The sequence below is a fragment of the Rhamphochromis sp. 'chilingali' genome (assembly GCF_963969265.1).
Source record: "Rhamphochromis sp. 'chilingali' genome assembly, chromosome: 1".
NCBI lineage: Eukaryota > Metazoa > Chordata > Actinopteri > Cichliformes > Cichlidae > Rhamphochromis > Rhamphochromis sp. 'chilingali'.
Genome location: NC_137929.1, coordinates 45,559,085 through 45,580,981, shown reverse-complemented (window position 1 = coordinate 45,580,981; position 21,897 = coordinate 45,559,085). Strand labels below are relative to the sequence as shown.

At 37.8% G+C, this 21,897-nt stretch overlaps 1 protein-coding gene across 7 annotated transcripts in view; it reads right to left on the bottom strand.

The window, feature by feature from the left end:
• dysf (dysferlin, limb girdle muscular dystrophy 2B (autosomal recessive)) overlaps window positions 1-19,958 on the bottom strand; it is a 107,290-nt gene extending 87,332 nt beyond the window's left edge. For 5 of the 7 annotated variants that reach the window (XM_080903386.1, XM_080903390.1, XM_080903389.1 and 2 more), the window contains exons 1-4: window positions 19,682-19,958; window positions 4,754-4,809; window positions 3,705-3,796; window positions 1,248-1,353 (exon numbers count right to left, since the gene is read on the bottom strand). In XM_080903386.1, coding sequence (XP_080759512.1) covers window positions 1,248-1,353; window positions 3,705-3,796; window positions 4,754-4,809; window positions 19,682-19,769 — 342 coding nt within the window. In that variant the 5' untranslated portion in view covers window positions 19,770-19,958. Of the gene's footprint in view, window positions 1-1,247; window positions 1,354-3,704; window positions 3,797-4,753; window positions 4,810-11,797; window positions 12,371-19,681 lie in introns of those variants that run through there. The other 2 variants (XM_080903387.1, XM_080903392.1) reach the window with 1 other exon arrangement.
• Between the last annotated feature and the right edge of the window lie 1,939 nt (window positions 19,959-21,897).

Below are 21,897 nucleotides of genomic sequence, written 5' to 3'. Positions count from 1 at the left end.
AATCACACATTGTACATAGCATACAGTGTGTGTGTGGGTGTGCGCACATGTATGTGGCATCAATCAGGTCCAGTCTGACAGTGACAGGAAGACTTTGTTTTGGCTTCAGGAAGCAAGGATGGGGAAGAGAACAGTGTTTCATTTGCTGCTATAGGTTTGGCTGCCAAGGTGTGTGCGTGCATGTGTGTGCGTGCCCAGATCTTATACTTCTGCATCTTCTTCTTAAAGACCAATTTGAGTTTGAGCTTTTTTGGAAACTAAAACTACTGAACAATTTTATTTTAGTTGGTGTTGGGTTAGACCAGTAGCTGTGATGACTGGTTTTCTAGGCTACACCTGTATTATGTCAATGTGGGTCTCCATAGAGCAATGTTGTATAATTAGAGGAAAAAGAAAATCAAGCATTTCATCACTGAATAACCATCAGCTGCTGAAGGTTTCTCATCATTAGAAGTAATTTTTTTTTATTTTAAAAAAGAAAAAGGCTCCAGTAATACTAGTCAGTAATAGATACTGTATTCTAGGTGTCTTTTCAATGACAATAAAAAAAAAACAAAAAAAAAAAAACACCTAGAATACAATATCCCGGCTGCCATAAGGACCCTCAGAGAATACATGCAGAACGGAGAGAACATGCAAGCTAGGACTTTCTTGCAGTGTGGTACCAGTGCTTACTAGAGTTAATTAAATTTGACATAACCTTGCTGATATAAGATAAATAGTAGTGCTCACACACTTGGAACAAACGGAAAAAGATGAAAAACATAAAGAACATCTCTTGCTTCCAGCAAGACCTTTGCCTAATTTTGAACTCATGAGTTCATATTTTCCAACAAAAAAGTACAAGAAATATAAACGGAAAATCCATGTTGGATTTCCCCAGCAGCACATGAACACATCAGTGCCTCATCAAGTCCAAGACCCACCCACTAACCACCTGTCGACCATTTTTCTTGACATTACAGCCCTGATCAGCCTTAGTCAGCAGATTAGCAAAAAACCCATCTAATAAAATCAATTGCAGTTATTTATAGTTCATTTTATTTGTTGTGGAGAGACATTTTTGTGTTTCTGATTCTTCTTTTTTTATTAAGGATCCCAAAGAAGGAAATAACAAATCAACTATGATTCAGAAATGTTGCTCACTTTATTTTAAGCTCAAAAGAGGAAACTTTGAGTCATTTATAATCGACTTGTGACGCAGTTAGGCTGCAGATTAATCAGTCAGTGCAGTTCCGTGTGCTCACCCCTGTGTTGTTCCTCTTAGTGTCCAGCAAGGAGACGGTGAAGGTGGCGGCGAAATTGGGAGAGTTGAGCACATCTCTAAGACCTAGCCGACACTCCCCCAGAAACCTGAAAGAGACACACACCAGAAACACAGAGATGGATCTTAAAAACAACTGTGTTATTTACAAAATAACATCTTTAAAGACACAGCTGGAGTTGATCCCAAGTACATTTTCCCTGGAAGTCCCAGTATGAGAATCAAAGAAATGACAACATTAATATGTCGCATGATCTGATATAGTCGTGTTGGTGTTGTTCCCAGATCAACATAGTAAATGTTGTTCCAGGATCAACATTGCAAGTGACCAATCAGAATGTTGTGACATCATACTTTTGCGACTTCGGGAAAAACCGGTAAAACAAAAAACTGTACTTAAGCTGCGAGAAACCGCCTCTGTCCGCCGATCAACGGACCCGGGCCCTAACCCTAACCCTTTAATAAACGCTAAGCAGAACTGATATTGTCCTTGCAACATTGGAATTTCATAAATGCACGAATGGCTTGGCGCGCCAAAGAATAACGTCACAACAATGTGATTGGTCACTTGCAATGTTGTAAATGTTGTTCCAGGAACAACACCAACACGACGATATCAGATCATCCTAATATGTCAGCCACCATTGGGCTGAAAAAATCAAATAAACATATCAGAAAGAGAGAGAAAACTTTAGGACTGGTAAATTCTTAAAAATTAGGAATGCACTAACCAGCCCAGCAACAACCAAGAAAAGCTGATGATCCCAAAATTCATTCCTTTGTTAAAAAAACAAAACAAAAAAACCTCTTCCCAACATCTGGCCAAAGCACGAACACTCTTGAGGAGGCATGCATGCCATTGCCAAAGTCTCCAATAATGAGATGCATTATCTGGCAAAGCCTCTCAAAGAAGGAAACCCAGTATTTGGTGATATCCATCTGTTATAGACTTCAAGGACTGAATTACAGCTCTTACCACATGACCCTAACGGTGTTGCACCTGTGCCTAGTCTCTGATAAACTCTTAGTTTCCCTGTTTCCCCATTCACAGTCATTTTCTGACATCTTACAACATTTATTCCCCAACCTTGGTGGTTATTTTTGTTACTGTACAACATTGTCAAGCAAAGTTGTAATGCCTAGAGAGATCAAAGGAACATGGAAAAGCAAATACACCCCAAAATGACAAATTTGTACTTCACACATTAAGTCCAGGTGAACAGAAAATCACCGACAACAAAAAATGCTGTGTAAGTTCTCAGTCATCCAGGTCATGGTACTCTATCCAGTTATGAAACAAAAAACTTCTTTAAGTTTCTTGAAGATGTTTCATGTCTCATCTGAGAAACTCCTTCAGTTCTAAAATCAAATGGCATTTAAACTCTAGTGGGAGTTGTCCCTCAAGAGGCTATCTATCCACACTGTGAATGACCATCTTTGATTAGAGGAGGTGGTCTGCCACCTACAACGCGGTTTTGAGATCCCTTCCACAGGTGCCTCAACCCCCAATCCCATCTTGCTTTAGGTGATCTCAATAAGTCACATGATAGGGTGTACCAAGGTCTCACAATGGTTTCATTGGAAAACTCATGACCCATGCCTTTTTTCACACTTTGGCTCATGTGGTGAGGCACATGATCAGTAGTGGGTAACTGAAGAAGCTTCTCAGATGACAGGTGAAACGTCTTCAGGAAACTTAAAGACGACCAATCGCTTTTCTTGAAGCTCCTTAGAAAACAAATACTTAGTCCAACGATAATGGATTTATGCTGAGAGCTGAGACACAGTCAAGTTCCACTGTAATTTGAGTGGCTGATTTATGGATCCATTCATCTTTCAGCACAACAGAGAGTGAATGGGTGGGAATTTGGCAGAATAAATACCACAATGAGGGGAAGACCTGATTCTTTGGTTCCTGCCCCTTCCCTTCCGAAAGAACTGACTGGTGTGACATCTTGATCGAGTGAAGTAATCCAAAAATAACCCACTGAGGGGTCCTCTGGCCACATCTCTACTGTGACAATGTGCAGCTCCATCTAGTCAAACATAGTATGACAATCCTAAATGTATTATCCCAGGGGTGATTTGTACATATCGTCTCTTTATCTGTCTGTTGGCCAGCACAAGGTTTAAAATGATTTACAAACAGCTGCCAGTGATGAGAGATTAAAAGTAAATATAGCCCGTTTGGAGTTTAAAACAGACCTTTCCCTTTTACTCTTCAGTTGTATTTATGGGTTTGATCTATTTTTCTTGTTTAAAACAATTATGCCTCTTTTTTTTTGGAAATCTCTAATGATAGGATCTGTCACCATCTGAGACACTTGCCTGCCTATAAAAGGAAAACTACTTAAAGAAGTTTTTTCAGGGTCATTTTGTATATTTCTTCAGTGTTTTGATGCCACATCTGAATGCATATAATTAGCATAGCACAGAGTACCTGTTTCTCCCCATTTTCTCATGATCTTTAACAACACAGTGAATCTCAGCTCCAGAGTCCAGAGGAATCCCCTTCAGATCCCACTCAAAACCCTGACGGACACAAAGGAAAGAAATTTTTGTTTTAAAAAAAGAGTGAAAATGGGATCTTATAGGCAGAACATTTTAATTATGATATTTTGTAATATCCTTACTGCACCTTTATTGCATTATATTTGTGAAGTACTTGCAAATTGCAAATAATTTTTTTGTCTGGTTATTTTGCTCATACAGAGATGTTGTCACAATTTCACCAGCTCGTAATGTTGCAAACTTACTAAATGCACTGAATGTGTTTTTAGGGTATGCTAGATAGGTGGTAAGCTAACCCAGAGGAAAGCCAATTCAGGGTTGATTTCAATTCCCAAAACATCATTCATACAGGCTTGTGTAAGTAAAATCAAACAGGGTTTTTTTCTGACTAACGTTAGCTAATGCTAACTTTCACGTTAATTGCAAATTGCTGACTACATACAGCAAATTTCTATCTTAAGCAGTTATGTTAATTATTATAAATTTCCAAGTCAGATCTAACTTTCAGGTAGCAAATTATTTTACTCACTTTGAGCGGCCTGATGTTGCAACCAGATATGAATAAAGAAGCAGTCAAAACTAGCATTGTTAGGACCCAATGGTAGATTAATGTACCATAACAACAGACTTACCTAAATTGCAAGGCTGCTGCCATTCTAACAAATAAAACATTATCTTTATATCTTTACTAGATCTTTTTTTGTTTTCAGTTATTTTTGTCTGTATTTTGAGTTTCTATATGAATCTATGGATGCTTCACTTTGATGAGGACTCCAGGACTGTATGCAAGAGGAGGACTCATCCTGCATTTTCCACTTTGAGTTCTTTACCAAGCAATGTCTTACTTTTAAATTAGGTTATAACTTGTTCTCACATTAATAATTAAAATATACTTAATATTTGACATTGCATTATCACACACTTAGGAACTTTAACGGATGATGGGTTGATGAATTTGTGGCTTAATGGAGGACTTACCTCATTCCACACAGGGTTAGGATTGTTTTTGATGACCTTTGTCTTCTTCTTGGACCCTGAAACAGATATAGAAAATGGAAAATGTAATGTTTGTTTGTCAATACAGATATTGACCTTAAGTTGTGTCAGAAATGAGAAAAATAATTTTTAACGCCATCTCGGAAAACCTGAAAGTCTCCTTTTTGCAGTAACCAACAACTTAAGTTAGAAACCTGTGTGTCACATATATTTGCTCTGCTATTAGCTCAACTAATAGTGCAAACTTTACTTACAAAGTAAAGTTTTGACCAACATTTATGAGCATAGCCATCTTAAAAAACAAATTTTAAAAATCAGATTAGTGGAAAAAAATATTTTTAACAATAGAAAAGAAAATGTGTCCTGATCTACTCCAACTTTGAATAAGCATAATAATAACTCAGTAAAGGCCTTCAGAAAAGTCTATGCAGTCACCCCTATCTATCCTACACCATCCACACTGACAAACATTTTAATGAAATGTGTAGAATAAAATCGTTAAATGTTCCAGTAAGGGTGGATTGTTTATCTTTACCACTCATGTACCTGTATAATGATAAGAAGAACTGCTCCATCACATGAAACTTTTGTTACCCTCGTTCATGGTTATGCTAATCAAAGACATGAAGTTATTCTGAATATTAAAACATAAGAACAAAAAAAAAAACTTTACACATTGCACCTTAAAACTTTGGAATAAATTACCCTTCTCCATAAAAAACTGCTAAAGTCAGAGTTTAAAGTTGAAATATATACTATTTTTGGTAAACAAAATTAAGACTATTGCAGAGATTGAACTTACTATGTAATTTTTATTATCTGTATTTTAAGTTGTTGTAAAGATTAAATAATATAAGTATATCAATTCTAGTCAGCTCATTTTGTGTGAGGATTACTGACATACATTTTATTGTAATTCCTCCAAAAGGTGCACTATAGAAACAAGTTCGCACATAAACAGTGGTATAAATATTCTGCTCTAAAATAACTACTGACACACAATAGGTTTATTTGTATATGTGTGTTATCTTTCCATGGCTTCCTGTAACATGAAGTTCGGAGCTCTGATTTCCTGCCCGCTGTCGGGCAGCTTTAACCAGAAGTGAGAGGTGAGACAGGTTAATACCCTGCCAGAATAGGTACTCAAATACTGAAGGCCACTTATGAAACAATATGTGTACAAATATGTGAAAATGTGAGTTATCACACAGGGGGGCAGTTATCACAGTTTCCAATTATTTTTGGTAAAACAGGAATTGATTGAGACAGAGACTAAACTGGTGCTTCCAGATAAAAGGAAACAGAGTCAATGGCTATTGTCTTCATCTTTGAAGTTACCTTTTCATTTCCATGACATGCTAATTCCTGGTAAATGTCACCAAGGACAGCTGAAGCTGATACAAATGACGGTAGTTTTGCATGTATTGACTGCAGTTGTTTATCTGATAATCCCATTAGATTAGATTATTTTAAAAATTACTTAAGTTATTCTTGAGGAGCTTTTACAGACATGCTTTTTACATTATGATGTATTTTAAAGGCAAGTGCAAATAAAACAAGAAAGGTCAGGGGGTTACAAAAGTCAAATATGAATAATTACAGATTTTTAACCATGAGTAAATAAAAAACGCTGAATGAATAACTTAAACAACTGGTGCATAAAATGTGCAAAAAAGAGAATCAGAAAAATGTAAAAAGAGGATAGGAGACACTAAAAATGAAAGTAAAAGGGTGTCCACACAGGAAGCTATTTTTTCATTGCACATCATTTTGTTGCTTAGGTTTGGTCACCAACAACATTCTAGGCTCAGCTTGCCTTGGTAACCTTCTGGATTCATCACCCTGCCATATCATCCAACTCAAAGTTGACACAAGTTTTTCTTAGAACCACAGGGAGTATCAAACGTGGACATAACTTCCAGGTCAAAAAAATTAAGTCAATGCAGTTGTGCCTAAAAACCTGCCACACTATGGTGATAACTGTAGTTGAACAAAGACTTGTTGTCCTATAGCAGTTCATGGGAAAATAACATCACATCTTTTCCCCTCACCCCCAAATGGTTTGAGCAGATGGTGGCCCCTCCCTGAGCCAGGTTATGCCGAAATTTCTTCCTATTAAAAGGGAGTTTTTCTTTTCCACTGTCACCAAGTGCTTGCTCATAGGCGGTTTGATAGTTGGGGTTTCTCTCTAAAATTGTAGGGCCTTTGCATTGATTTTTGTTGTGATTTTGTTGTTGTGATTTTTCATGAAATAAATAATATTGAATTGAATCTCATAGACAAACTGCTGAGTTGAAGGGTTCAGTCATTTATTAGGGGTTATATTAAATAAAAAATGAGGTACTGTTTTATCAGTCTTGGTCATACAATGTTATAAAATAGTATTATCTGTGTTATAAAACCACATGCTCGCTTATGACTTGTCAATCACGAGTCATTAGCCAATGAGTGTTGGCTTTTACAGTCAGATCGACACTTCTTTGTCTCATCTTAGCTTTTCCAACATGGTTCGGGTGGAAGCAGTCATCTCGAGGCTTCAAAACAGAACTTCAGAAGCCAGTGGGTGATGTCACAGTACTTATGTCAGTCGTCTATACATACGGTCTGTATTTGGAACCTTCCCACTTCACATTGTCCTGATAGCATATTAGATTGAAGTCACTGATGTCGTTGAATTTCTCTGGTCTCTAGTCGCCACGTTTCTGCGAATTTCTTTCTGCGTGGACACTTTTTTTTTAGCGCTCTAAACATGCAAGTCTGGTTGTCTAAAAATTTCCAGACCCTTTTGGAAACCAAAGGTCATTGGTCACATATCTTTGGCTTCAACTGGAGTACAATTAATATTTTTAATACATGTATTCCCAGTATGCACACACACACACACACACACACACACAAAAGTTGTTTGCCTTCCTGTTTTCCCTACAGCGATCACCAAGTTTGAGAACACAAACACAAACAGAGAGCAATAAAACCATTAATTCAACTATACACACCCAAGCAAGTGCACACACACACACACACACAAATTACCTACGTAAGAGTGCCTCCGTTCTTGTGGGATATTAAAAAAACAAAACAAAAAAACATCTCCACCCTTCCACAGAAAGGTTGAGAGGTTACATTTGATTCATGAGTGAATGTGTATGTGTTGTGCGTGTCAACTCTAGAAATCTCCCAAGTGCTGGTGCCACAGTCTGGAACCTGCAGAGAGGAAGTGGCACAGTATTAACTTCCCGGTTCAGCTTGGCACATTTCTATTATGAACTGAGAATAGAATAGTGCAGCCCTCTGGGTTTTCAGACACGTATAGGAAACCTAGATTTAGACCTTCACTGTGTGTGTGGACATGAATTTTTAAAGTCAGCTCAAAGTTTAAGGAGTTATGGTCACATGAACAACCAATCACCCATGTAGTTTTCAGAGCCTGATATATTTGGACCAATAATATTTGGAGAGATTAGAAATAATGAAATATCTCAGTTTACGTATTTGATGTGTTTTCTAGGTTCTTATTGTGTGCGTTTGCACTCTGCTTGAGCACTTTTACAGTGTCTCTCATTCATTCCTTAGGAGTAACTCATGGTTCTGTATTTTAGCCAATGATACTTTGATGACTGATACTGACAATTTAAAGCAGTAATATGAAACTGAACAATATACAATTTATGTGTAAATGTTACTATGTTTTAATTATTTTCAAGAAGTGACTTTGGAAATAGAGACTATGTCACAGTTTGTAGACTTGAAGTGTTAAGGGTTTAGTATTGTTGCCTCCTGTTTGGTTAAGGAGTGTCTGTGTGGAGTAATTGAGAACAGTACCAGCAGCTGAGTCTGACCCACATGGGGGATCCACATTATAAATAGTACAGTGCTGCCAGCTTTTATTTCTGTTTTGATTGAGAACAACACTCACTGACAATAACAACACTTTGGCCGGAAATCCTGCCTTTAGGACACAAACACCAGCACACGCTGCCAGATTTAATCACAGCACCCATAGACTCATTGCTCACAAACACAGCGTAGGAAAAAAAACAGTCATCTGTCTGTGCATTAGTACTCACCATAACCTTGTGCAGAAAGAGTTTCCATGAAAATGTCTATTGTATTGGTCACTATTATAGGCCAGAATTGCTCTGGAAACTCTGGGATACATTTCCACAAACCGTTTTGAATACATTAAATGCAGAAAATGCATATCCCTCCCTCTGGATCCGTTGAGATTAGTCAGTTCATATAACAGTTGCTCAACTAACATCTCTGATTTCTAAAAATGGACATGGTATCTGTGTTCTTGATGGGAGGAAATTCTCTTTCAATTTTTCTGTCATTTTTCTTTCGAACTCTAAATTCTTCAAGTTATTGGAACAGTTTTTTGGGGAAAAAGCCACCAACTCATTTATTTTCCATGCTTTTTTAAGTATATAAATGGATTATATCATTCATTTTTGATGCTTAAGGTGTCTGGCTCTGCTGGAAAAGGAAAGATGCAGAGTCACTGCACCAAATTCACTTAATTTAAGAGTGTATGAGGAGAGTGAGATATGCATGAGTAAACAAAATAGGAAAAACATCTGCTGGCACGTCGCTTATTAAACCGTGAAAGAGACTTACACTAGTCTTTGTTAAAAGTGGGCTGTTGATCTGTGCACTCAATTTAAAATTAGCAATAGATTGAGGTAAGACGACGATACAAGTATTTGTGTGATGGCACGAGAAAACTGTTAGGACAAAGGCAGGAAGTAGAAAGCAGAGCGCTCTTCATAAAGGAGTCAGATACTGAGTCATGGAAAGTAGGCCTACACGAAAATCAGATCGGAAAACAGGAATGCCGCTGAGGCAAAGTAGCTAAGAGCTCATTTATTGTCGCTGATTGTGACATCACCACAGCCCTGTCAGCATGAATAATGGAGAAGAGGGCGTGTCCCACATGCTGCAGTATTCTACTGAACAATAGGTGTCGCCAACCAGAAAGAAATCTAGCGCTGGTACAAGAGTAGAAGAAGATTTATTTTGTTTGTTTTCTCCATCTTTTTAGGTGTTGCAACATCTCCCTCTCTATAAACTGGGAATCTTTGAGCTTCTGCATTTATCCAATATTGAAATCATGGCAAAAACCAACAGAATCATGACATGACAATCCAAAACTTTGTTGGTTTACTTTGTTGTGTCCTAGGCATTTTTCTGATTTTAAGACACCAAAGTCTAGACTGGAGGCTGCAGTTCTGGCTTTAAGTCCTGAATAAATAATAAAAGGTGATTTCACGCAACTTATAGTGTCCAAAAGTGGACTCTGTTTATCTGGACGTAGCGCTTTCAGTGGGAGAAACGTTTTGTCACTCATCCAAGTAACTTTTTCAATCTCAGCTGACTGCAGGTTTCCCCAATCTTATAAACAGTAATGCATGAAACTAGCACCACTGAATGAACAATGGGCTGGGAGGTCCCATTCATTGATCAATGGCCATTGATCAGCTGTCTTTGATCAGTGGTTGTTGATCAATGGTCATGAGAATTTGCATAATCATGATTTAGAAACCTCCCAGCCCATTGTTCATTCAGTGGTGCTAGTTTCATGCATTACTGTTTATAAGATTGGGGAAACCTGCAGTCAGCTGAGATTGAAAAAGTTACTTGGATGAGTGACAAAACGTTTCTCCCACTGAAAGAGCTACGTCCAGATAAACCTAATCAACTTTTGGAGATTTACTTACCTGGATGATTAAGAATGCATCAAGACGTTACATTTGAGTGCTCAAACTGAGTAGAAAAGCACTATATAAGTACCAGTCCATTTACCATTCATAGATTTTCTGCAGTGATAGGACCACCTACATTAGTGGTGCAGTTCAATAATTTCATTCATGCAGTACTTTTTTAGATTCCAGCAATGACAGATTAATAACCATTAGTAATAGAATTAAATTTAAACACCAGTAAGTTCAGTGTTGAGTGCCACTGTTAGCCATCTGTTTAGCCACCATATTTGACTTTCGTCATCAGTATATTTATTTGTGTTATTGCCTAATTTAAAAACAATGTCACAGTAAAAAATGTCTGAGATTATAAAATAAGCTGCAAAAGTCATATCTGACAGGCTTTGAATGACAAAGAGACAGCTTATGCTAGCTGAACTCCTTTTTTTTTCTTTAATTTAAGGTAAACATGTGAGTACAGTGAAAGTGCCATAATTATATAAATAACATGAACAACTTTTAGTGGGAATAATATCAGTATGCTTCAAAGCTAATTAGCCAAATAGCTAGTTACCCTGGCTTTCTAGAATCAGTTAAGAATAAAAACCTAACTTGTTAGCACAACGGGTGATCCGAAATTTCACATGCAATAAAGACACTCAGTTAATTCAATTTAGTTATATTATGTTACCAGCAGTCTGTGTATGTATGTAAAAAAAAAAAAATGTAAAAGAAGAACATAAATGGCTAAGACATTTCCCATTCAAAAGCATTCACCTCAACTCCCAGCATTTGCAACCCACATTTCTTAGATATCTCTCACAGATATGTGCATAGTTATATTCTTGGATAAAAACGGTGTACAATAGCTGCAGTGAAATGTCTAGTTTATTTATCCAGACACACAGACTCAAGAATTGTGTGTCTTTCATTCGAAACTCAACTTGGACATCAGCAATACTACAATCAACTCAATGGTCTGTTATTTCTACAGTAACATAATTTTACAAATTACATATATTACACCTTAATTTTCAAGTCAAATGAAATTTAAAAAAGCACCACACACACACACACACACACACACACACACACACACACACACACACACACACACACACACACACACACACACACACACACACACCAGCTTGAGCTTTCAGCAGCCAAAGAAACAGATATTTCCAAAAACCAAAGAACAAGCTAAGAGAACTGAAACAGTTTTATTTTGAACATGTTACTTGATATTTTTAACAGCCAACTTTCCAAGTTGATCCTATTATTCCCTGACTTTATGCATGCCCTGAACGTCCCATAATCCTCTTACCTCTGAAAATGACACTGGCCTGAGGGTCAGAGTGTTTCAAGTTGTTGGCTCGCTGAATAATACAGCGTAACATGTTGAACGCAGCACGATCCTGAAAGCTGAAAGGCTGTAAAAACTCGCTCAGAAATGAAAAAAATCAAATCCCACTGTCACAGGGTTAATACAAGGTGGATCCAGTGCCGAATGAACCGCTGATTACATGACTACAGGGAGTTTGTAATGAAAACAACCAAAGCAGTAGCGGCGAAAAAGTTACAAGGTAAAGACCAAAAAGAAGAGATAAATCAATCAGTAACTTATTTCCTTATTTGCCAAAAACTGATGACCAAAAACATGAAAGAAAAATAGTCAGAAAGATGAATGAAAATCCAGAAAAATCAGAAAGGAAAATATCCTCAGATAGCTTCTCCACATTGCCTCACAACATCTCCCTCTTTCAGTAACTACAAAATAAAAGCTCTTCTTCTCAGTCGGAGATGTCTCTTTCTTCTCACTGTAACACTCCCGGAGGGAAAGAGGGCAGTGAGCAAATATGTCAGGAACCCAACAACCAAAGGAAATCTCAACATTTCCTGTGCTCTTTTCCTCTCGTCTTCTGGTTATTTCCTTGTCTTGCCCAAATATTTTCCTGCACACCTCTTTCACTTCAGTCTCTCTCTTAATCCCTTTATTTGCTTCCATCTCTCTCATGTTTTCAGTAAACCATCACCTTTGCTAAAACCAACAGTTCTTATGGAATTTGGAACAATGTTCTGGATTTCCTTCAAAATCCTAGAAAATTAACTGGTATATGATTCCAGGAGTTTCAGTGGCTTTTGTTTAGTTAGATTTATCAATTCAAAATTGGCATTTTCTTGTACAAGACACGATCTTAATTGGTTGAAATGATCAACTAGACTATGTGTGCCCTTCGCAGCGAAATCAGGTCGAAAAATCCAAAAGTTTTAGTTGCACTGAGATAAGTTGTGGAACATTTATAAAAGGTTAATTTAAACATTCTGTCAGAAAAATGTAGGCTATCTGCAGCAGAGTTGAAGAGTTGTGAGCCTTAACTCTAAGACACATAAATTCCAGTGCCAGCTAGATGCACAGGGAGATAGCACCACCTGCAGATGTAAAGTGGGGGACACACATACCCCAAATTTTTAAAATTTGGAATAAAGTGAGTGTGGTTCAGGAAAACCTGAATCACCTTCCAATAAGTTATGCCTCACAATGTAAACATTATACTGAAATGTTTTGAAAAAAATATGAGGTGTTGAGCAATAAAACAATAAGAAATATTGTTAATCTATGAGTCACTTGTTAATAAAAGGGTCCTACAAGCTGTCGTGCAACTAGTTCATGGGATTGTTTTTTAATGAAAGGTTTTTAACACAAGCTTTACAATAATATATTTATAATTGATTTCTAAAATGGTATTTTATGAAAAGTGGTGAGAAAATAAACTAGTCATCTGCATGAGAAGTACTAACAGAAGTAGGCTGTCAGTATGCTTCTTATTCAGTAACTGAAAGCTGAGTTTCATCTGATTTTTCAGGATACCTACAAAATTTCACCCTCTGATTAAATGTTGAAAATTGCCGGAGTGTATCCGTGCTGCTGTATCAATGTTATACTTTATGTCCAAAATGTTTTCATCTTACATCAGTTCTTCTTTATATTGTAATAGTAACAGTTGTGATTTCTTTTACTTTGGGGCATCTCTGTCTGCCTTCAGTCTCGACTCAGTGTGTCCCATGTGAAGTAAATTTCTCTTTGATCCTTTAAGATAACTTTGGATCTTTGAAGCTGATTATACGCAATCTTAAAAGTTGATAAGTTCAAGTACAAACTACTCAAGAGCAGCTAGTTACACCAGTGTGTTTATTATCTGTACTTAAGGCCTAGAGACCAGTCAGCAACCCCTTTAAGCCAATTCTTACTAGGCTAAAAAAAATATGTATGTCCTGACCAGTTGGCAAGCGTGTGCTTAAGGTTGCTATGAAACCTTTTGTTTCAGTCACATGACCCTAGAGTTCACACAATGGTCCCCTGACAACCATAGGGAAAAATGTCTATTCCCCAAATTACTGGTGATTGTTTGCTTGACATTGCTGTCTATTACAGGACAAATGTACTTTTTTTGTTTTTAAATGAAAATTATGGGTGTGAATCTGCTAACCTTTTTGCAGACATCACCACCTAGCAACTGTCAGCAACCACACACCAACCGGTCATTCAATTTGTTTGTCCCTAAGGATGTGTGGTTGATGCCAGTTGCCAACCGGTCTCTAGGCCTTTTTGTCAGAACCCTTAGGAAAGTAGAAAAATTCAATTTAAACAAACAAATAAGACTATACTTATCAGCATGCATCCAAGAAAGTGTCAAGATCTGCAGCAGCAGATTGAGTGGAGCAGCGAGAGGACCCAAATGCAGATGCGTGGAGACTGGAGTTAACAGAAGGTGAGCCGTTTATTCAGGTTGACAGGCAAAACAGCATAAAAATAAGAAAATCAGATTGAATGACGAACTAATCAAGAAACACTGAACTGGGAAAACACTGGGACCCCTGGACCGCCAGGATCATAGCTGTAGATGAACAGACTCACTGACAGAAACAGAGGAAAATAGAGACAATATATACACTGATGAGTGATCAGGAAGATCAGGGAACACATTTGAACACAGCGGGAACAAATTGGTCGTAATTAGACAGAGGAAGCAAAACTGAACATAACACACAAGAGACAAAAACTGTCAAAATAAAACAGGAAGTAGCACGAACACCGAGACGCAGACAAGGACATGCAAACTTGACACTAAGATGAGGTTAAACAAACATGGAAACACACGACCGACTCAAGAGAAAAAGAATGAAACACCCAAGAGACGAACATGAGAACAGGTAACGAGACAGAACACAGAGACATGACTGAGGCGAAGAAGAGAGAGAGCGAAAGAGAAAGAAACAGAGATGTAAATAAACATGGAGACAAGACTGACTTCCACAGGAGACACTAAGGACAGGACATGAAACTAAACAACCTAAAATCATCTGAACCACAACAGATGATAGTACAATCAGAAAACTCAAAAGCACAAGAAAACTAAACTAGTAAATGTAACCCATTCTTTGAGATCAACAACAATAACCAAAAAAGATTCATAAACACTGCGACCCAGAACCATGCCAGAAAATAAACTGCAACAACCTGCAAAGATAAAATGTTACTGAGAGTTTTGAGACCAGCACTTGAGTAAATATGAACTTTGGTACCTACAAATGTACCCAGCTGTTCAAAGAAAACAGACCCAAAACTTTTTTGTGTGTGTAACTAATTATCACCTTTAAACATCTACATTAAACAGCTTTTCAGTCATCTGAACCCATATTCTCAAAATAGTCCTCTCATAGTAACATCAAATTCTCATACTTGGTGTCTGCTTTTTTAAATTGTATGCACTCTATCTCACTATCTAAAGTAAATTTAGTAATAGATTAAACTGTCTGAACTCTGCTTTGTTACCATTATCAAACTGTAAGGAAGCTGAACACGTAAGTATAATGTAATTGAAAACTTTCTGATCTTAAATAAAATTTAAAGGAAGTTCACATATGTAGGTAAACCGTGTTGATGAACTAAGCCATGTCAGTCTGTGTCTTGTCTGTTTGTTCCTCTCTTTTCCTGCAGCATCCTCTCATCTGCCCTGTGCTCACACATCTTGTTCTTCTGAGGCAGTCAGCAGATCTAATTACACTTGATTATATGATTAACTGAAAAAAACACAGTTTCAGTTTATTTTATGCGTATATAAAATTAACCTTGTAAAATTCCAGCAAAATAGCTTCAGACCTGCCTTTGACATCACTACTTAAAGAGAACGAAAAGGGAGATGATAACCTAGAATACAACATAATGAAGATCAAAAATACAGCCGACACCAGCAGGGAAAAAATACTAACTGAACTAACATGGGAGGAACACAGTATGACACAACAAAGGAATGCAGGCACGTTCATGCATTTCCACTATGAGACAGCTGAAACTATTCAAGATGACAAGGGGAAGTGAAACTAAAGGCACACGAGACAACAAAGAATCAAACTAAAACTGGAAGTAACTGGCTGAAAACAAAGACAAAGGACCTCATGATGGAATCAAACCCGCACTGCTGCATTAGGTTCAGAGGTTGTGGTTTCACGTTTAAGTGCTGAACTAAACCAGCTACACTATAGAGCCATTAAACTACAATGCTCTTTATCAGCCTGATGTGCGATTAGCTCTCGTACCATGTTAGCCATCCTGACTTTACAACACAGTGAATGTGGTATGCTTGTCAGTTGATTTTTGTGTTAACGTAGGATCTGATTTAGTGCAATAAAATTCCCCTTATTCATTCCCAGATGAAAGTCTCTGCATTTTTTTTTATTTCTGAGGTCCAGTCTCCTGCCTTTACACAATCCTAGACTCACTGCAGAGAAACCAGATGATGCTAGGACAGAAACGATCGAAATAATCTAATGAGCTTCCACTTTCCAAACCAGGGTATCTGTTACTATCCTTTCTTCTTCAGTAGCATTTGAGGCCTTACTGATTCAAAGAAATGATGCAGCAGTTTTTAGGAGCAGATGCAGCAGACACAGCAGAGACAGCATTCAGCTATCAGGGGGAGCAGATGAGTTAAAGCAGAACAAGTGTCAGATACAGTGGAACCCCGACTTACGAATACCCCATTTAACGGAAAATTCAAGTTACAAAGGCACTTAACGGCAATATTTCTTCCCGTGTTACGGCAAAATGCCCACCTAACGAAAATCTGCTGGCTCTGATTGGCTGAGCCCAGAATGCCTACAATGCTCACAATGCCTTCCGAATCATGTGACAACCCCCTTGGCTTTCATACTTGCGCTTTGCTGTTACACTTGAACGACGTATTGTTGTTGCAGTTAGCAATTAGCCTATAGCCTATCGTTCACTCAAAAGACGCGATGGGTGCTTCGACTTACGAAAATTTTCAACTTACGAAAGAGCCTCGGGAATGAATTAATTTCGTAAGTCGGGGTTCCACTGTATCAGTGAGGAGGAGAAGCTCAACAACAACCTGAGTGTTCAGCTGTTCGTCAATGTTTTCACTGAGCAGCCACAGAGTTTTTGTCCTAACCCACCACAGTAATGACCACTTTTTCATTTGCATGCAGGAGACTATATCGTATTGCAAATTTTGATAATTACACAAAGTCTGATTATGTTGTTTCACCATTACTATGATTCAGGCATTTAAATCTGCCAAATGGTCACATTTTAAAGACAGTGATTTCAGTGATGCATTAAAGATTGTGCAAGAACTGCTTGATCCTAAGAGCATCACTTGTTTTTCTCCAATAAAACTATATTGCAGCTTTTATGTAAGGCAACATTTTATACAGCACAACATCAGATCCACATCTATAGAAAATATGAATTTCTGATTGACCACTTACTGCAAAATCTCTCGTCTCCAAGGGTTAACTAGACATGAATTTCACCTGCAAATGTTGCCGACCTCAAGACAGGATAAACTATCTGCATGCTGGAAAATTTAACTCTTTTTTGTGATCCATATTAGAATATTAGAATATTTTCATTTGTTCAAGCCAAAGACATAGAACCAAGCATTTCATCTTTTTGCTTTCAGGAAGTCATCATGCCATTTTTAAGTGTGCATAGAAGCCTGCAGTTTTGTATGATGAAACCAGTGCTCCTCCATGTTAAAAGGAGACCGTTGAGGTTCCTCATCCATCTGTTCAGGGTGGTTTCCAGACATTCAGCTGGAATATCCCATTGTAAATAAAGAACCCGTAAGCCTAGGAATGCCTTGGGATCCTCTATGGATAACTGGAAGATGATGGATGGATGACACACTTGTTTGTCCTGAAACAGATTGCAAAGAGGACTTGCAGAAGTGTCAGGGTTACAATTAGGTTATGGTTAGGTTTAGGGTAAGGGGGGCTAGGGAAATCATTATGTCAATGAAGGTCCTCACTAAGTTAGCTGAACAGGCTTGTGTGTGTGTGTGTGTGTGTGTGTGTGTGTGTGTGTGTGTGTGTGTGTGTGTGTGTGTGTGTGTGTGTGTGTGGCCTATATCACACAGGGAAACATTTGTGCATAGTCATAGTGTCAAGAGTTCATGACACATTTAAGACAAAACAGTCTTTTCAAAAAACAAACCAAATGTTAAAAGCAAACAAATGATGAATAAATAAATGAATAAAATACTTCCCTCAGCTGGGATACAAGATTAGTACCAGTGTGTTTACTGTTAATTTGAACATAGACAAACGTTCCAGATACTTAAAATTTGCTCAGAGTAACAAGTTATCCAAGCTTTACATCGGCTGAGACATAAAATATTTTTGTCCATAAAAGTCCAAAAGTCTTTTTTTGCTGAACACTCGAGCAGAATGACAAAATGCTGTGGTCCTTGGTATTTCTATGTTTTATGTGTTGCAGTCCTGTTAACAGGAGTGAATACGGACTTCAGTCATTACAATCGTTTTAGTGCCTAACAGCCCTCGGTGTATAAATAGCCCTGCTGTCCCTTCAGTCTTGGGCAAAGTGTGTGTTGTGCCTTGGTTATTTCTGGATTTGAGTTTTGTATTTGCTTTTTGGGGCTTTAAATGAATCCTTCATGAACTGGTTTTATTATTTTTAAGTGTGCCTCCAGTGTCCTGAAATTAGATCGAAACTTCTGTACTCCACACCATTTTGGCACAAAGTACAGAAATGCACTAACAGATTTGAAGTCAGGTTACATCTGAATGCTCTGCAGCTAAACATCAAGCTCTTTGAAATGACCTGTAGGCACATAGAAAAGTGTGATCCAAAAGAGATCCATGGAAAACTCTACACATCTTGAATCTACATTAATTAATTTTCAAATAATACAAATGTTTCAGAATAATAGGACAGAATAATAATTATGGCAATGGTTACCAATTCCAAACCTTAGCATGCTACTTAGCATCTGCTAATCACAACTAAACAACGTTTAGTTTTGGACGAAATGTTGCTGGTATTTGGTTATAAACCTGAGGCCTGTGGAATTAAATGCACTCTACTTTAACTTAAAATTGAAGTTTCAGATTTCTGTTCAGGTTTCAGGCTCAGGGTTCAGTTCCTCTACTTAAAGATAACAGCTAACAGTAACAACATTAGCATACAAGTCTTTAGTAGGTATAATGTTTACCAAAGTTTTTAAACTTGTTAGAAGGTAAGCTAGAATTTGCTCAATAAATTAAACCAATTTATTGGACAGTTGAAATGTTGCAGTGATCTATTATAATTCATTCTAAGGGGGGAAGTGAATGAGTGGATTAAATTTCAAGACTATCAGGCCAACGGCTATCACGACAGATCACTCATAACCACAAATGGCAATTTCATGGGAGCACAAAAGAGACAGTCAGACATTTGTCATGTACAAGAATAACTTCTTTGTTTTATGTAGACCATGACTGTGTGAAATCTCAGTTCATTTAACAAGATTTCTTTTTTTTATCAGGTCACCTAAATATAAGAACCTGGATGTTACTTTAAATTGAAGTGTAAACTGAAGCTGCAATTGAAGCCGAGCGAGGAAGTGCCTCATAAGATAAACTCTGCTGAAAGACTGCAGGTATCTATAAACACAGAGGTGCTTTACTGGAAACACAGTCGGCATACTTTCTGGACTGCTTTAACTCTTCATGTTGCTCACATCCTCATCTCCTCTCTCTCCCTCTTCCTCTAGGTCTGTCTCTTTTTCCTGTAAGCTCTTCTTTCTCTGCCCCACCCCATGAAAGATAATCAGAGGTCACTTTCAAATAACAACTTCTCAGCTGTTTTTTTTCCCTTCAGGCCCCATGAACAAGCCGTCCGTACCTTCATAGGTGACGCTGCAGTAGGCATCACTGATGTCATCGTCCGGCGTTTGCAACCGCTCTGCACACAGAATGAACACGCGTAGCATGGCTCACACACACACAGCTGTCAAATCCGAGCAAGAAGCACACTGTGATCCATATGAGGGTGACAATATAGAAAACGTATCCTTAAAATAAAAAGAGATCCATGGCAGTGAAAGAGAAAGGGCGAAATGAGAATAAGAGACACGAGTCAGAACTGAGAGAGCGAGTGGTCTATCTGCAGCTCTCAGCTGTCTCCCTCACTCCCCACAGACGCGAGACAAACGTAGCACAGACCATAGTGCACTATAGCTGACTCATACACACACACACACACACACACACACACACACACACACACTGTCCTTTCAATCACAGCTGGCTTAAAGGGCCAGTAAGGCACACAAACACACATACTCATGCACACACACACACACAAACACAATGGCCTTTAGTTTTTTTTTTTTAACTCAACAGAATCAGCATTCAAACACTGCCAACTTAAACCAACACATGGGCGGCTAGAAAATGTGCCAGTCGATGCAGATGCAACCAGAGCAAGGTGTAGTACAATCAAAGATGATCTTTAAAGGTGGTGTAGAGCAACTATAGTTGCTGGGTTCACTGTCACAATCTGTGGATTTCTCATGAATTATCCCCCCCCCCCCCTCCCCCCACCAATCGCTCCAGGAGTTGAAGTACACTAAAGAGACCTTCTGTGTAGTCAAGTTAATTCAGAATGAAAGTTATTGGGACACCCAACTGTCCAGCAGAAGGCAGCAATATCACAAAAAAGCCTTGAATAACAAGGACAATGCTAAATACAACTTGGCTTAACCTCTTCCAACCCCACCCCTAAAAGAAATTAATATGCACTTGTAGTTTTGAAGTAAACTGTTTCTATTTATGTCCTAAGGCCCAGGAAGTTTTTCCTTCCCACTGTCGTCAAGTGCTTATACTTGGGGATGGCCTGATTGCTCTGGTTTTATATAAAGTGCCTTGAAGAGACTGTGTAGATTTGTCCCTATATAAATAAGGAGTTGAATTGAATAGACTTTAATAAAGGCTACTGGAAAGAGAGAACTGTCTTAAACAGAGTGCAACAAGGCTGTCATGGAACGATGGCTCCCTTTCTATATGGCAGCTGAGAAACCAAATCCCACAACTTCAGAGTCCTGGCTCACACAATACTTCTTATCCATAATGAAGTTTGAGGGTCATTAATTTGCTTCTTCCCTGGCTCCTCAAAACCTGGAATGTCATGTCTGACCTTCCTCCACCTCCACCTCATCTCCTAACAGCTCTAAGCATGGCTCCACCTCCACAGTTCTGAGGAAAATCCTTTCTGTCTCACTCAACCATCCTAAACTAGACCTTCTGTCCACTTCAAGGGACAGAAGATTAACTGCTGTTTCACTCATTTTAAGCCCATTCCTTGTTCCTGACAATTTTCAGAGAAAGTGAATGAGCCAGTGTTGAGTCAACACAAAGTGTTGCAAAATAAATTACAAAAAACAAAACAAACAAAAAAATTTGTTTCTTTAGTTGAATCTAAGGTAAATGTCAAAAATAGCACAGTTTGACAAGCATAAAACAACAGCGCTGTGCCAACAAGGTGATTCCTAAAATGCAGTTAGCCAAAGATTGGCATGTCATTTTTAAGGAAGAGAAACTGAGAATAAGGCTGAGGTGTGCCAAATTACTCAATTGAACCAACTTCAAAACCAACTCGAAAAACCATCTGACCTTATTGAGTAATAAGTCCAAATTAGAACGCTTTGGTTCATATCATCAGGAATTTCAAATGTGTGTGTGTGTATATATATATATATATATATATATATATATATATATATATATATATATATATATATATATATATATATATATATATATATATATATATATATATTAGGGGTGCAACGATACACAAAATTCACGGTTCGGTTCGGTTCGATACTTTGGTGTCACGGTTCGATATTTTTTCGATACAAAAAAAATGTTCATGCCTTTTTAATTTGTCATTTATTAAAATTATAAATATATATTTTAACTCAAAAGTACAGTTTTTAAATTTAACCCTAACCCTTGTGCGTGTTGTTTTTTAGCTCGTCATATCGCAGCCACAGAAATTCTTTTGTCCATGAAACCATAAAGCTGCACTTTCTTTTTGCCTTATAGTCTGATTTGTCA